Source organism: Lates calcarifer, linkage group LG1 (genome assembly GCF_001640805.2).
Source record: "Lates calcarifer isolate ASB-BC8 linkage group LG1, TLL_Latcal_v3, whole genome shotgun sequence".
NCBI classification, from domain to species: Eukaryota; Metazoa; Chordata; class Actinopteri; family Centropomidae; genus Lates; species Lates calcarifer.
The window spans coordinates 3813809-3830853 of NC_066833.1; the positions used below are offsets into that span (position 1 = coordinate 3813809).

The 17045-nt window shown below is 41.9% G+C and overlaps 2 protein-coding genes across 43 annotated transcripts in view; one reads left to right on the forward strand and one right to left on the reverse strand.

Moving 5' to 3' along the window:
* coq10b (coenzyme Q10B) overlaps positions 1 to 17045 on the reverse strand; it is an 86052-nt gene that overhangs the window by 25533 nt on the left and 43474 nt on the right. The window contains exon 1 of one of the 6 annotated variants that reach the window (XM_051078914.1): positions 4895 to 5059. The exons of 4 other annotated variants lie outside the window; for them this stretch is intronic. In XM_051078914.1, coding sequence (XP_050934871.1) covers positions 4895 to 4992 — 98 coding nt within the window. In that variant the 5' untranslated portion in view covers positions 4993 to 5059. Of the gene's footprint in view, positions 1 to 4894; positions 5062 to 17045 lie in introns of those variants that run through there. One more of the 6 variants, XM_018684132.2, reaches the window with a different exon arrangement.
* The window catches only part of sf3b1 (splicing factor 3b, subunit 1), a 69161-nt gene continuing 57975 nt past the window's right edge, over positions 5860 to 17045 (forward strand). For 6 of the 37 annotated variants that reach the window (XM_051078334.1, XM_051078258.1, XM_051078273.1 and 3 more), the window contains exons 1-18: positions 5860 to 5960; positions 7175 to 7350; positions 8004 to 8105; positions 8201 to 8315; positions 10796 to 10875; positions 11012 to 11197; positions 11326 to 11788; positions 11920 to 12041; positions 12150 to 12347; positions 12450 to 12551; positions 12866 to 13045; positions 13133 to 13219; positions 13625 to 13895; positions 14640 to 14785; positions 15045 to 15191; positions 15589 to 15714; positions 16528 to 16749; positions 16852 to 17034. In XM_051078334.1, the coding sequence (XP_050934291.1) occupies positions 5933 to 5960; positions 7175 to 7350; positions 8004 to 8105; positions 8201 to 8315; positions 10796 to 10875; positions 11012 to 11197; positions 11326 to 11788; positions 11920 to 12041; positions 12150 to 12347; positions 12450 to 12551; positions 12866 to 13045; positions 13133 to 13219; positions 13625 to 13895; positions 14640 to 14785; positions 15045 to 15191; positions 15589 to 15714; positions 16528 to 16749; positions 16852 to 17034 (2934 nt within the window). In that variant the 5' untranslated portion in view covers positions 5860 to 5932. Of the gene's footprint in view, positions 5961 to 7174; positions 7351 to 8003; positions 8106 to 8200; positions 8316 to 9649; positions 10031 to 10390; positions 10446 to 10795; positions 10876 to 11011; positions 11198 to 11325; positions 11789 to 11919; positions 12042 to 12149; positions 12348 to 12449; positions 12552 to 12865; positions 13046 to 13132; positions 13220 to 13624; positions 13896 to 14639; positions 14786 to 15044; positions 15192 to 15588; positions 15715 to 16527; positions 16750 to 16851; positions 17035 to 17045 lie in introns of those variants that run through there. The other 31 variants (XR_007815266.1, XR_007815285.1, XM_051077835.1 and 28 more) reach the window with 21 other exon arrangements.

Sequence of the window (17045 nt, forward strand, 5' to 3'; positions counted from 1 at the left end):
TCCTCTGATATGATTATAAAAATACAGATTACAGTAGCTTTAATCTTTTCTGTAACAAACATTAAGGGGACAGGAACTCTTGAGAACAACGACTAGTTTTCTATGATTTCCATCTACACAAAGCCTAGTGCTAATAACCTATAATAACTATAAATCAAGATCAAAGCTGCAACATAAGCCTTTATTCCTGGAGAAGAGGACACTTTAAATGGAAGCCTTCTTGCAACACCTCCCAAGCATTAGTCACTGAAATCAAACAGGTAACAGTTGCCTGTAAACCAAAACGGAACAAGGTCAAGGGCACCAAATTTACTACTAGCCTGAAAGACCTAAAACCCTGCGCAGCCTAACTACCTGGTCTTGCTCAACCCAGTTCTGTGACTTCCTGCCTGTCTACGTTTCATACATGTAGCCTACTTTCTGTTTGGAGAGAACCTGCAGAATTAGATCAATGACTGGACTTCAGTTTTCCAGCAGCAGACAGTTTTTCTGACACACTGTCTGACATACTGAGTCCTGGCTGGAAAAATACAAAAAATATTTGATCCCACGACAACTGTTGAGCTGAACAATTGACAGCTCTTTAAACAACTGACACTGGAAATGTCAATTGTTTCAGTCAATTGTTGTCTAAATTTAAAGTCAAGTTAAATTTAAAGTTACTACAGTTCAAACAAAATCAGTCATTTGTAGAAGTCACATTGGGCTCTGACAGCAGGTTCCTTCACTTTTAATCAACCAAACCAATAATCAAAATATTATTAAGTGATTAGTCAGAATAATCTTAATAATAATTTGAAGGGCCTCAAGTAATTATTATTTCCTTATTGATCTGGCAATTATTTTCTCCACTGATCAATTTGTCAATGAAATGTCAAATAATAATATTTATTCAAAGTTATAATTTCCCACAGTCCAAGGTAATACATTCAAATAGACTAGTTGGTTTGTGTTAAATCAACAGTCCAAACCCTGAACATATTCAGTTTACTCCCTGATATCACTTTTGAGAAGCTGCAAATATTTAGCGTTTTTGTTTCAGAAAAACGACAAGGATTCACAAAATTATCAAAATAGTTGCAAATTAATTTTCTATCGATAGACTGATCAATCAACTAATCATTGCAGCTTTCAGTTCTATTTCCAGCATTTCCAGCCAGAAGGATCACTCAGTCAGATTGTCCCTGACACCATGAATGGGAGGACTCTGTTAATCCTGGATGGTTAAAAAAAAACTGGCTTGTAAACTCAGCAGAGGTTTATGAACATATAATTCAAATTATGCTACTCGTGACAAAAGCAGCATCCAGGGTCACTGTGACTGACTGATTTGTGCCTGGCCGTCACCCATGGCACCTGTGGCACCCCGTCCCACGATGTCCCTGGCACTGGATGGTTTGGAAGCACAACACAACTCTCAAAGTGTATGTTTAGCTTTAACTACCCATTATGTCACCGCTTAATGTGATGTGACAATATCAATGTCATCATTAGCTTAAACCCATGAAACCTATTCTGTGCTTCTCACAATGTGCTGCTTCAAATTCCTGTTGCAATACTGGCTCTGCAGGTCACTTCAAAGAGAGTCCATTCACCACTACCTGAAATGTGATATAGCCGACACATGGTACTGACCTCAAACTGACAAGTTCGTGCCAGCATACAGAGTTAAGTGTTACACCTGACCCCAAAAGGGCGCAGATGCAGGACAAAATCTGAACATTCCACCTCCCTTTTCCTGAAAAAACACTAATAAACAATTTATTCTTTTCCTAACATTGTGCGAGAGGTGAACTTGGATTTCAGTTGAGTTCTCCCCTCAGGAAAGTACTGGCAGTGGTCTTATCTTACACCTTTCAGCTGGCACGCAAAAAACACCTTCCTCCCAAGGACTTAAACCCCAGAAAAAAATGGCTGTCCTGAGATAACGCAAACCATCATACAGATGCAACAGTTCTTCTGTCAAGCAGTTAATATCCATAGCTCACTTTTGCACTACATTAGACGGTTAGGCTGCAGTGGTGGCATGTAATTTATTTAGAATTTAGCCCAGGTTTTGTCAGGTATTTAAATTTTCTGCCACTTCATACTGAAAATATTGTACTTTTAACTGCACTACCTTTATCTGACAGGTATAGTTACTAGTTACTCTCCAGACTAAAAGTTGAATTATAAAACATATAAATAATAATAATAATAATAATAAATAAAAGATTACTCAACCTAACAGTATATTGTAGTGGTTATCATCTTGATGCTAAAACATGTATAACAACAAGTAATTATGATGTTCGAGGAATCAGGTGATATGGAGGCATGTGCTGGAGGAATCATATGAATGTTGAATGTTAATGGTAACTCTTTTTTTAAGTTCCCTATTTAGTATTTATAAATGTCTTATAACACACTATAATATATATTTTAAGCAGATATAATATTTAGCAATATGTTTGGGACTAATGAAAATCCCCCTGGAGAAAATACCACACACTTGTAATAATAATGTCTTCATAGAATATGTTGTAATTGTTGACAAATCCGGTATATCAGCGGTGAAGTGTAACTGATTAACTTTATACTTAAAGTTAAAGTACAATTTTTACTTACTTACTCCATTTCCATTTTATGCTACACTACACTTCTATTCCATACTCTACATTTTTGACACCTTTAGTTACTAGTTACTAACTAGAATATTTTCACACTGTGGTATTGGTACTTACACTTAAGTAAACGCTTGAGTAAAAACGCTTAGTTGCATTCCACCACTACAGTACTTGTCTACAACTGTAACTTAGGTAGCAATTTATTAGGAACATTTGGCTAAAACTAAAGCGGACTAAAACATCAATTTTGCAATAAATCCTCCTTCACGAAGGTTAGGATGTTCCGTGATTGTCGAAGCTGTATCAAACGGGTGTCTTAACTTGATGATCACTTTAAAGGCTGCAGTTTGTGGTGCTGCTGAACTGTATTGCATACAGGTGTTTCAACTATTTTGTCCACCCCATTTATTTCAATAAGGGTAAACAATAAAAACACCTCTCTGCAGTTCAACAACACCTCAAAGGTTTGCTTGAGCATTGCACTTAGGTAAAAATGCTTAGCTGCATTCCACCACATAAGTACAGTATTTACACACAACTTACATAAAACTGTATTTACAACATATTTATATCATTAGGGCCCGAGCAACGAGTTGCGTGGGCCCAACGGGGCCATGCAACGAGTTGCAAGGACCCTCTTGTTTTCGTTCGGTTTATTATTATTATTATTATTATTATTTTTTTTCTTCTTTTTCCGCCTCTTTGATCGCCTTTTTGAGGGCCTTAAAATGCGTCAAAACTCCTGAAAATTTGCAGACCCGTCAGGCACGGCGAAAAATTTAAGAATTTAGGGGTCTTGAGCATGGGTGTGGCAAAATGGCCTCGGTAGCGCCACCTACATTTTTAACGGAACAGCCCCTCAAGCCCGTTGCGCCTAAAAATCTGAAAATCTGCACACATATGTAACATCCCATGACGCACCAAAAAGTCTCTTGGAGCCATATTCTAAACCCAACAGAAAGTATTTTTATTTTGACCGGAAGGTGAAAAAATTGTGTGTTTTTGGCCATTTCCAGGGGTCGCTTGAACGCGAACTAGTCCTAGACGCATTATCCGATTGACTTCAAAATTTGATAATTTGTTCTTAAGACATAGACGAAGTTAAATTGCAAAAGTTTCGGACTTTTCATTGAAGGGCGTGGAAGTTATGGCCCCTCAAAGTTCGATCACTCGCCACAAAACAGGAAGTTGCTTTAAATTTGCTATATTTCGGCCATACTTTGTCCAAACTGCATCAAACTTTACAGGATTGTTAATGGTACCTATCTGCACACATCCATATGTCAATATTCATACAATTGTTGTAGCACCACCTATTTATAGCAGGAAATGACATATTTTATAGTGTGATGTCCAGTTTCTAGACGGGTGACCAGATTCACTTCAAATGTTGTCAGGACAGACTTAAGGATTTTTGGAAGACTGGCTCCGAAAATTGTGAGTTTGGGTCGAAGCGTGTGCCGGTTCTGGCCCGTCAAAGTTCGGAAACCCAACTTCCTGTTTGAAACCTCAGATTTTGGGGTAACTTCCTGTTGCGACTCTCTACTTTATCCTACAGATGGAGCCATTGTATTACTCTTTGATGGGTTTTTGGAAGGGGGTCTCTGTGTGTGTGTGTCTGTGTGTGTCTGAGGGGGGAGGGGAAGAGGAGTTGATTGTGTCTGTGAGAAGCTGCCACAGGGAGGTTACAGTCAATAGAGCCATGATCTGTCACAGATGATGAGCTCTGAATAATATTATCACAGAAAATAATTAGCATAAAAGCTTTTATTTAAAATTTTTACATCTGGGAAGTGTGAACTGTTACGCCAGCGTGTGCCCTGCGACCTGCGTTGACCCCGCGGTTGCCGGGGTCCCGCGGTCGCCGCTCCCCCGACGGACGCCGGGTGCGAGGGCCCGTTCAACGCTGCTCGCAGCTTTAATTACAGCTTGTTATGATTCTCTACAGGAGCCTCCACCTGTTGGTGCCCACAAGAGGAGTTATAATGGTTGACAAATACATTAGTTAAGACTTCTGTGTACAACTACGTTTCAGATTGTTGTAAACCATTTATGAAATGTTTGTATCCTACTTATCAATGCTAAACAGAGGAACTTCAAGTGTCACCACGTTAGTTAATTGTCTTAGGTGTTAAGGTGTTACTAGTTTGAGTTCTTTTGTTTGCTACGTATTAAGGTCTAACCTAAGCTAAGTGAATGTTTTAAGTAATGTTAACGGCTACCTCAGCTTCGTTTGTCACACTCTACACTTTCCAGGTTTTGTCGAAAGTAAAGAGATAAAATTTTACCTGACGTTGTTCTTGGTCTGTAAATCCCTGCTGGCTACAGAAGGTAACTGTTTCAAGCACTCAGCTATTTTTCTCAAGCTCCGTCCGCCTCTCGCCATCTTCCCTTCTTTGATGGATCTCTCCGCTCCCTGTCAGGCATCAGTGCCCGTAGATTCAGTACCGCCCCCCTGCAACGCCACGCCCTCTTCAAAAGTTGGTCTGCCATAGGACCAAACGCACCCTCCGAACGTTCTCCATTGGCCAGTCTTGCCGTTCGTCAGACGGCGCTGCTGTCGTATTGTGCCTCGCGCGCACGACCGCGCGCCCGCAGGAATGTCACGAGATGTTGGCTCAGGATCAGGTTGCACTGTAGTGTAACCTTACTATGCACCGCCGATTGGCCCAATACATCTAGGGCGGCGCCTGCACGTATAGGTCAAATTCCTACGCAGTCTATGAGTCCAATATGTTAATACGTACAATGTTACCTGCCTCTTAAGATAACTTTGTTAAAAACAAGTTTTTTTTAACTGCTCTTGAGAGTTAGAAACTTACCTTATTAACGGGGACGCCCTGCTAGGCAATCGGTCTTGATTTACACATCCAAGTTAACTTTGCTTTAAGGTTACACACACACACACACACACACAATCACTGTGTGGTTATTGATTTATAATCTGGCAAACATTTCCCATAATCAGTTACAGCTATTATATTATTTTGGTTTAAAGAGGCTGATTGTAATAATAATAATATTAATAATAATAATAATTTGAAATGGGTCATTTTACACAATTAGTGCTTTCACTCTCTGTTCCTAAAGTACATTTTGATGGCAATAATTTAGTACCTTAAAGTAAAAACTTGAAAGCACTACTGAGTATGTTTCCACAATGGTATTGATAGTTTTAATAAAGTAAATTATCAGAGTACTATATATATATATGTTTACAATTAGTGATCAAGAACCATGTTAAAACTGATCTGAGAGCAGCTCGGAAGAGACGGAAGTTTGGATTAACGCACATCCGGTTTCAGACTCCAGCAACCATCACCAAAATGGCGAAGATCGCCAAAACGCACGAAGGTAAATTATTTGGAAAAAATCATAAACAGCCTCCTTTTCCGATGTCTGTTTCACAATAGCATATATCGGGAATTGTTACTGTAAATGCTGCAGTGTCTGTAGCACGGATTGATGCATGAACTTGTTGTTTTTAAACGTGATCCGCGGCAGGCCGTGCTACGACACAATGCGGACGGTTTAGATAATGGCGCTGGTTTGTAGCTCGTTAGCTTTAGTTAGCCACCAGCACTGTGCAGCATTTATCGTTTTTTAGCGGTTATTTTGTTTATATGTAACGTCACCACGATACCAATCGGCGTCCATTAAAACACACGTTTTGCCATACAACTAGCTCTCAGTAATAGCTATTTATTTACTGCTGTTTGACTGTTGTGGCGCCTTTCATACGGCTAACCCAGTTGACAACACGACTCGACCTCACGTTACCAATATGTCCACACGACGCTGAAGTTCTCCAGCTTTCTCAAGTCTGAAACTGTGTTTTTAACAGTCGCCAGCTTCTCTGTGATAATGTGGTCCATGACTGCTAGGTTTAGCAATAGTGGTTTCCGAGCCGGGCCTGATCAGATGTGGTCAATATTGGAGCAAAAAACTAAAATCCCAATGTTTTCAGTTTTCATCAATATAATTAAAGTTTCATTGATTTAAAGATGTGTTTTAAGCCGTGTAAAGGCTTAGACTATGATGAACACTCTTTCACGACAGTAAAATCATTAGAGAGTTGCTGCTCACTACTGTTATTTGCGTTTCCCTCACGTTTCTCCTTAACTAGCAAAGCAGAGGCATCTGATTTGTTGGAGCTGCTGTTTGCTAATGTGATCTCTTGCGATCAGTATATAATGTAAAAGACATGTTTAAATTTTTTATTACATTGCTGTGATGCCCACGGGAAAATACAGTATAAAAGAAAGGTGCTCAGTTTACACGTTTGCCTTTGGCAGACGGCTACACCCACTCTCCAGGAATTTAATTATATCTTATTTGCATCTTCTATTTAATGGTATTAATTTGAAATAAGGGAAAGAAAAATGATCTATGTATCAGTAGAAAACAAATACACCATTCTCAAATGCACAGCTTTGGAAGGTTTCTAGTGTCATCCAAAGAGGAAAATACACAGCATAATTTTTCCCATATTCGCATATTTTGTACAATGGAGTTTAATCTTTTGGAAGTTCTCCAATCTCTCACCCTCTCTTGTTTATTTCCTGCAGATATCGAAGCCCAGATCCTGGAGATCCAGGGGATGAAGGCCTCCTTGCTGGCGGAGGATGGTGAGCAGGGAGTGGGCCTCGACTCCACTGGCTTTTATGACCAGGAGATCTATGGAGGCAGTGACAGTCGCTTTGCCGGATATGTCACATCCATCGCTGCCAACGAACAGGAGGATGTAAGTGTTTCCCTACCCAGAGCATAGATACATGTTCCTAAAGTTTTTACAGTGTAATGTAGAACTTAAGGCCCACATCTGAAGCAGTGAGCCAAACACATGGCTTTGCATCAGTCATTTCCATTGGCTCCATGGGGGAAACAAGCTGAAATGCTGATTATGAATAGAGGAATCTATTAAGCTACCCATTTACATGAATAGCCTAATTAATGTTACAACAGGAGCTAATTTCTCTCATCTAAGTTAATTTTCTCCCTTAAATTTGGTGCCAGCAGCTGCAAATGGAAGTGTGTTATGTTGTGTAGATATTGCAAGCATCCCAGTTCTTTTATTAATTACTCACAACAGTTTGGCAGAGTGTCAAAAGGCAAAACTATGCACAATGTTACATTTTCTGATATTCATGGGTCATCAAGTAAAGTTTCTTCAGCTTTTTGCCTTCAAATCTAACCTAAATTGAGTCTCACAGCAGCCAAGTCCAAGTGAAGTCCTTCGTTGTCTAAACAGTGTTGTGTTATCAATTTCCAATCTGTTGCAATTCCATTATTTTTTTCTGGAGCTTGATTGCTCCCCTTTGCCTGTCGCATATGAGCTAGGAGAGTCTTGCCATTTTGGTGAGATTTGACTAGACTCCTGTTTCTCTCTTTCCTCAGGATGATGAAGACGATACATCGACAAGCCTGTTGGGTCAAAAGAAGCCAGGGTACCATGCACCAGTGGCAATACTCAATGCCATTCCTCAGTCAGATGAGCAAGTATGTGTTAATTTATCGTTTCACAAATATCAGCTTTCATCCCTGTCTTCTTTGATTCATACACTTACACGTTTTACCCCATCTTCGTTTTGCAGTACGATCCATTCGCAGAGCACCGTCCACAGAAGATCGCAGAACGGGAAGATGAATACAAAGCCCGGCGCAGACAGATGATCATCTCCCCTGAGCGTCTCGACCCCTTTGCAGACGGTAAATTTAGCCATTTTTTGTTCTCATTACATCTTCCCCATTTCCTCCCCCTGTCTCACGGTTCACTTTTTTGTGACCCCCCCATGACTACCAATGGTTTCACACCCATAGTTTTGCTGTTCAACCCTTCGACCACAATGCAATAACTTGCTTCCCAGACTCGATGCCTTCCCTGTGGTCAATCCTGCGCGGTCAAAGAATTTTTTGTGTCTTGGTTGTACCTTTTCCTCCTAACGTGTGATATGAATTTGCACCAACTTTCAACTTTGCCAGAAATGTCAGTGTGGGGTCATAGTTTGTTTTTAGCATGTTTGATGTGGAAAAATATTATTGCAATGATTTTGATATGTAAAATAAAAGGGTTACCCTGGTGTGTGCAGTAAAATAAAGCTAAACCCACTGTAGGGTTACCATGCTTTTCAGTGGGATAGGTGGTTAGGTGTGAAATGTTCAAAGGGGTAATTCACCTAACAAACATGGGTCGCAGATGGGTTGTGTGTGAGTCGAAGGGTTAACAATCCCATGTTAGCGTCATCTTAAATTATGATGGGAAAGTGCAGTGTCTTCTTGTCTTAGCATATGAAGAAGAGGAAGTTTGAAGGTTAGCTATGGTGTAATTGACCTGCTAATGTGCTGCGCTATGCTGTGCTGTGCACAGTAGCTGATGCTAAACAATAACCGCTTTGCTCATAGACAGAGCTATAGATCCCAAGACAGGCAGAGGAGAGAAATGGGTTTCTTATGGCGGAGTCAACCCAGAGTCATTAGAGTTATATATAAGAACATAAAAGTTATCAAGAATTTGTCAGTCAATGTCTTTTGGAAACTTAACCACCACTGCTGGCTTGCCAGATATGATGGATATATGAAGTCCTTGGACACTGCATAACAAGGTAATTGTAAGTTACTTATAAGTGCAGCCAGCTTTTCTCACAGATCTGGAGATCATAATTTCTAGGCTCATTGAGGTTGACTTTATGTAGCTTATCATGAACTAACCACTCTTATAGTTTCAAACTGCCTGGAAATGGCACTGTAACTGTAGGAACATGCTAGATTTAGCAACAAACAATAATTATGAGGCAGCCAGTTTCTTTCTTTCCATTTTTATTGCATCTTCACTCCCCAGAGCTTAAATGGCCTGAATGTTTCAGGTTGGTCTAGGTAGGGCTTAAATGAAGCCTGCATGTAGAGAGAGCTCTTTGTACAAAGTTGTTGTGTAAATATATTTTTATTTTACAACTCTCTCTGTAAAATAGAAATATGTTATCAAGAAAATTGTGTACCACGATACCACAGGCCCATACTAACTGTCCTTAATTTCTCTCCTACAGCAGTACTGCTTTGCCAGTCCTGTACTGCACTCTGTTAAGGGTGCAGCAACTCATCCTGTGTAGGTTATGGGGAACACAGAGAACTGTGAACTTGTCAGTTTGGTCAGGGTCCACTGGCTGCTTGTTTGGGGCCTTTGAGGGGAATCAGATGCAGCCCAGCTACAACAAACCCCAACCCCCTGAGAGCCTCTTTTAAGCTTTTATATTTGGCTTATCACTTTCCAACAAATTTTGATAAAAATTTCCCATGTATATACGATGGAAAATTACTGCCCAAATATTTGACTGCGTATCTGTGCTTTATTTTATCAGTTACCTTTGTCCTGGAAAGGAAGTCAAGATCTAAATGTATGACGATTAAATACTGACCAGTGCTGTTAAGAGTCATTGTGGTGCTGGCATGTCATATCATCTTATATTGACAGTTGGGCTTGATTTATCATTATCATTTGCCTCATTTTATATTTTAATGCAAAGTAAATACTTCTGTATTTGACTGTAATGTGGTAATTCCATTCCTAGACAAAAATCTTGACTTCATTTTTATCTGCTAGTTTAATTAATTAGGAATCTGGACCACAGGGTCTCACATTAATTTTTTTCCTAGTTTTGAGGTTGTGCCCCAAGAAGATACTTTGTTTTTTGAGTGCCATAAATCAATGCAACACAGGTGGTATACTGTTGTGTGTGAGTTCAAACCCTTTTCCAAAGTGTTACTAATGGTAAAGAGAAATTTTCTAGGCTTCTTTTCTGCCGGTTGAAGTCTGACTGCAGAAGGACCCTTGGCACTGAAAGTGTACGTATTCTGAAGAGCACAGCCCAGGACCCCTGCATCAGTGATGGCTATAACTTCTTAATCCACTTAAAGAAAACACCACAACCACAGCTCTTCTCTCTATGTATCTGCTTGTTTTTCATTAGAATGCTATGACTGTATGTAAGAAAGACAAATGTATATTTGTATGTAATTCAGTAGGAATTGTTTTGTGATTCAACTGTTTAATAAAACAGGAACATAAGTTAATCTGTTGGTAAAGAGTCAGGGTTAGCTGGCTGTGTTTGTGCTTGCTGTGTTTGTAATCACTTGGGTCCCTGGAGTGTGTACTGATGAGTGTCCTATGTTCTTGTTCGTGCTCTTTCGCGCAGGGGGCAAAACGCCGGACCCCAAGCTGCAGGTCAGGTCATATGTGGACGTCATGTTAGAGCAGAACCTGTCCAAAGAGGAGGTAAGCAGCTACCCACTGTTCGTTCTCTTTGACCATAAACTGCAAACTACTTCCACACAGCCTGTAGAGAGTCCTGTCCTTTGTTGCAGTGCAGTTGTATCGTTAATCCTGATGTTTGTGCCTTTTTTGCACCCAGAGAGAGATTCGTCAGCAGCTGGCAGAGAAGGCCAAATCAGGGGACCTGAAAGCTGTCAACGGGTCCGCTGCCACCCAAGCAGTCGCAAAACGCAAGCGTCGCTGGGACCAGACAGCAGACCAAACCCCCTCTAATGCTACACCCAAAAAGATGTCCAGCTGGGACCAGGCTGACACCACTGCTGAGGTGAGCCAAGATTATTACCTGGCTAGAAATATTATGGTAAATTTATTGTTATTATAAGTGTTCAGTATAGTGTAACTTGGTGGAGTCCAATGATGTGGAATATTTTCTTCCTTTCTGGTCCCTTGTAGACTCCAGGACACACCCCTGCACACACCCCCTCAAACAGCAGATGGGACGAAACCCCTGGCCGCCCTAAAGGCAGTGAGACCCCAGGAGCCACTCCCAGTACCCGCATGTGGGACCCCACTCCCAGCCACACACCCGCAGGCGCTGCCACCCCTGGCAGGGACACCCCTGGCCACGCCACGCCTGGCCACGGTGGAGCCACAGGTAGTGTACGCAAGAACCGTTGGGACGAAACCCCAAAGACAGAAAGAGAGACTCCGGGACACGGGAGTGGTTGGGCTGAAACCCCACGCACAGACAGAGGAGATGAGTCGGTGGGCGAGACTCCAACCCCAGGGGCCAGCAAGAGGAAATCTCGGTGGGATGAAACCCCTGCCAGTCAGATGGGATCCTCAACGCCACTGCTCACCCCCGGAAAGACTCCCATAGGAACACCAGCTATGAACATGGCTACTCCAACACCAGGTAAACAAGCTCATTTCTGTTTTGTTCCTTGGGACTCAGGAAAGATTTGCTGAAGCCAATGGCAATCCAGGCAATAATATTAGATGGTGTTACCATGTGTTTAAATCAGTTTCCTCTTCTGTCTTCTTCAGGTCACCTGATGAGCATGACTCCAGAGCAGCTGCAGGCATGGAGGTGGGAGAGGGAAATCGATGAGAGAAACCGGCCCCTCACAGATGAGGAGCTAGATGCCATGTTTCCAGAGGGATACAAGGTCCGTGCCCTCTTTTTTTATTGCGTTTAATTATTTAGTGACAAAATCATGAGTTACTAGTAATTTAAAATTGTTACAGCACTGACAGGTTATTTTTCTTCTCCACAGGTTTTGCCTCCACCAGCAGGTTACGTGCCAATCCGTACTCCAGCCCGCAAGCTGTCGGCCACGCCCACTCCTATTGGCGGCATGACAGGTTTCCACATGCAGGCGGAGGACCGCACCACAAAACAAATGAATGACCAGCCCTCGGGAAACCTCCCGTTCCTCAAACCTGATGACATCCAGTATTTTGACAAACTGCTGGTGAGCATCAGATTTTTCCGCATGACATGTAAACAGTGTAAAATCAACAGCTGGATGTTTGTCCTATCTGAAGTTTAACATGTTTGTCTCGGTTTGTGTTAGGTGGAGGTGGATGAGTCCACACTGAGCCCTGAGGAGCAGAAAGAAAGGAAGATCATGAAGCTGCTACTGAAAATTAAAAATGGAACACCACCCATGAGGAAGGTTGGTCACTTGTTACTCTGATGATTTCCAATTTAAATCATCTGTCCATTTCCATTCATGGCTTGTAACAGCATGAAACACAAAAACAGTTTCCACTGCAAGATCAACACCCAGCACTACGCCTGTATGTGGCTATAGTGTGAATATTTGCTTGCTAAAGAATCTTCCCTCTGAGGAGCTGCTGCTTTCAGTAGAGGTCAGTGTAGACCACCATACTCTGCTGGGAGCAGCAGACAGAAATCATCACATCTGTTGAGACTGAAGACTAACTGGTCCATGATCTGATTGACTGATCCTTTCCTCTCTTGTCATAGGCTGCCCTGCGTCAGATCACAGACAAGGCGCGTGAATTTGGAGCAGGCCCTCTGTTCAACCAGATCCTGCCACTGCTCATGTCGCCCACCCTGGAGGATCAGGAGCGCCACCTGCTGGTTAAAGTGATTGACCGCATCCTCTACAAACTGGATGATCTGGTTCGACCATACGTGCACAAGGTAGGCCCAGTGTCAAAGATGTGAGCTTAATTTTACTTTAAATGGGTTGTGTTTGAGAAACTAACTGTTTGTCCTCTCTGTGTCCAGATCCTGGTTGTGATTGAGCCGCTGCTGATTGATGAGGACTATTACGCCAGAGTAGAAGGCAGAGAAATCATCTCTAACTTGGCAAAGGTAATGCAGAGCTTTTTTTGCACACTCTGGGTCCTGCGAACCATTCTCGCCTGTACGACCAGTCCATGGTCAGTTCAGGGCTAGTCGTTCGCTAGATTAATACCAACACGAGAATCCACAGACCTGGCGTTCACGCCTCGCCTGTTCTCAACCTGCACTCGTTGGTTACACGACAGTACATTGACAAACTTTTGATATTGATTTGAAAGATAGTAACCACTTATACGATCATGACCTATCCAGATAGCTTGTTGATCTGTGACATTCATATACCAGTGCAGAGAGAGTGTACTTTGAATGAGTGTACCTGATTGATTGAAAAAATAATCAGCAGATTAATTGATATTAATATGGATTTACCTGGTGGCAGATATTTGACGTTTGTCCTCCTCCCGTCTGTCCCAGGCTGCTGGTTTGGCTACGATGATCTCCACAATGCGACCTGACATTGACAACATGGATGAGTACGTCAGAAACACCACAGCCCGAGCCTTCGCTGTGGTGGCCTCTGCCCTTGGTATTCCCTCCCTCCTGCCCTTCCTCAAAGCCGTGTGTAAAAGCAAGAAATCCTGGCAGGCACGGCACACAGGCATCAAGATCGTGCAGCAGATCGCCATCCTCATGGGCTGCGCCATCCTACCCCACCTTCGCAGCTTGGTGGAGATTATTGAGCACGGTCAGTCCTTTGTTAATTATTATCAAACTTCTTAAGAACCAAATGCACTTGACTACAGCCTTTGAAGTTGATTTTCACATGCAGAAGCTAGTGATAATGTTGAAATTACATTATGTAGTGTAATTGATGTAATGAAGTGAATTATCTTCCAGCGAAAATACAAATTAGGGTTTTCCACTAGTGTATACACTGTCCAGCTGCATAAAAATAGTAGCCTGCACTGTTCATTTTTCAGGAGGTCTTTACTGGGAGTCCGATTATCTGTAGAGGTCTAAAGCAGTTTCATGTTAGAAATCAATGTTTTTCCAACGCTCTTGTGTGGATACAGGACGTCACAAGGGGCTGTTGGTTCAGTTTGTTCCTCTGATATCCAGACGTCCGATGACTAAAAACCTTTATCTGATTAAAGGTTATAGATATAAGGTTATAAATAGTGACGGTGACGTGACTCGAAACAGTAATAAAACAGTTGACTGGAAACGTGTTAATGTTCAGCCATTCAGCTGACAGCCAGCTTTTATGGAAAACTGATCTCATTCTGACTAAATATTGTTACAGTTCATTTGAAATGATCTCTGAAATGGATAAAAAAAATCTCTGTTAACAACTGTGTATCATTTTCATACAGCTAAGCTATGCCAATCTGTTTTTCTCATTGCCAGTAACAATTTATATTCACACACAAAGTCTGCAGTTTAATGTGTTCAGGCTCTGACTGTTGGTTGTGGATGTGTGATGCCACAGGTCTGGTGGATGAGCAGCAGAAGGTGAGGACCATCAGTGCCCTGGCCATAGCCGCTCTTGCGGAAGCTGCCACACCCTACGGTATCGAGTCCTTTGACTCAGTCCTCAAGCCCCTCTGGAAGGGTATCAGACAGCACAGAGGAAAGGTAAGAGATACACATTTACTTTTCATTAGATTTTTGGAGAGAAGAACAAACAGTATTCAGTGTGAGATCAACACCCAGCACTACACCTGTATGTGGCTACAGTGTGAATGTTTGCTTGCTATAGTGTTTCCTTGAAGGGGCTGGTGTTTTCAGCAGAGGTCAGATGAAAGACCATCAATGCTCTGCTTGGAGCATCAGACAATTAAACGTACAAGTCATAATCACTGGGTCACAATAATTTCTTCCCTTTTGTCACCAGGGTTTGGCTGCTTTCCTCAAAGCTATTGGTTACCTGATCCCACTGATGGACGCTGAGTATGCAAACTACTACACCAGAGAGGTGATGTTGATCCTCATCAGAGAGTTCCAGTCCCCTGATGAGGAGATGAAGAAGATTGTGCTCAAGGTGAGAACGTGGCAGAAAACAGATAATGTCACTCAGTTAATGGTCATGTGCTCAACTAATGTGACTGAGACCACACGTCTGTAAACCTTAGGTAACTTCCTGCGACTCATTCTCGCCTGTTCAGCCACGACATGGTTGCATCAGGGCTAGTAGTTCGCTATAATAACACCAACATGAGAATTAGCAGAGCTGACACCTGTGTCCTCTCTGTTCTCAACCTGCACCCGTTGGTCACATCTACAAACCCTTGTGTGATCTCAGAGTTGGCAGATAGTGTGTTTTTATTAACCCTATGCATTGTTGCTCAATTAAGAAGACCAAAAACCTTGTTGATTTTCCTCAGTTGCAATTTTCCTTCTCTGACCTTCCCTTGTGTTCCCTCCATTTTGTCTCATAGGTGGTGAAGCAGTGTTGTGGCACTGATGGTGTCGAAGCCAACTACATTAAGACCGAGATCCTGCCACCCTTCTTCAAGCACTTCTGGCAGCACAGGATGGCTCTTGACAGACGCAACTACAGACAGGTTAGCAAACATAGAAGTTTGTGTTCTGTTATGTGACAATGGTCTCTTGTTTCTTGTGGAGATGGTCCACAGATGAGAGATGTGGAGAGGGTAAAATGGCAAAAAGCAGGTGACAAGAAGTGAAAAATAAAAATTACACACTTGTGTTACTCATGCAACACCCACATTATGTGCATTTACTGATGTGAAAAAATGAAACTTTTTGCACAGTTGTTTGTGCACAGCAAAACCCTTAAACTCTGTTCTGTTTGGCCACAAAATTAGATTTTTTTATTTCATAGTTTCACTGAAGTGAAAAGAAGCAAGGAGAACTGCTACAGCAAACATTAATTATTAAACATTAAGACATTAAGCCTTTCTTCATATATTAATGGAGTGTGACTTTATTTTATTAATTAAAAAGACAGAAAATGAAACATTCACTCACATTTTGTCAACGTGCAAAAGTGGGGTGAGGAAGTCAAGTCTAGATCTGTGAGACCAAAAAGCCCTCCCCTCCCTTTCCCACTTCTGCAACACCTTCAGAAAAAGGTGGATTAAAAACCTTTGTACAAAACACTGAAATATTTTCAACCTTTTGTAACATTGGGAAAAACTTCAAAAAGCTTCATATCTATAGAGAACATTGGCTTGAAATGAAAATGTTTGATATGGAGTTCCTGTTCCTGAATGCAGAATACAATTCAAGCATTTGACTTGAAATCATACTTTTGTTTTGTAAACATTGTGATATTGAGGTGTTAAAACTATTTTTGTGGGCAGTTGTAGAACAAAGAGACTTGAAGTTTTCTAACAGTCTTTCTCCTTGTATAGTTGGTGGACACCACAGTGGAGTTGGCCAACAAAGTGGGAGCAGCAGAGATCATTTCTCGTATTGTTGATGACCTGAAAGATGAGGCTGAGCAGTACAGAAAGATGGTGATGGAGACTATTGAAAAAATCATGGGCAACCTGGGCGCAGCTGACATTGACCACAAGCTGGAGGAGCAGCTGATCGACGGTATCCTGTACGCCTTCCAGGAACAGACAACAGAGGTGAGAGAGATGACACATTTTGCAATAGACTGTGTAAAGTTAAGTATTTCCAGAATGAGACAAATAATTTTATTAATGCCCTCCCTTCTCCTGTTTGTCCAGGACTCTGTGATGTTGAATGGTTTTGGCACAGTGGTGAATGCCCTCGGGAAGCGTGTGAAACCCTACCTGCCTCAGATCTGCGGTACGGTGCTGTGGCGTCTGAACAACAAGTCAGCTAAAGTCCGTCAACAGGCTGCTGACCTGATCTCCCGTACAGCTGTGGTCATGAAGACCTGCCAGGAGGTATGCTATGA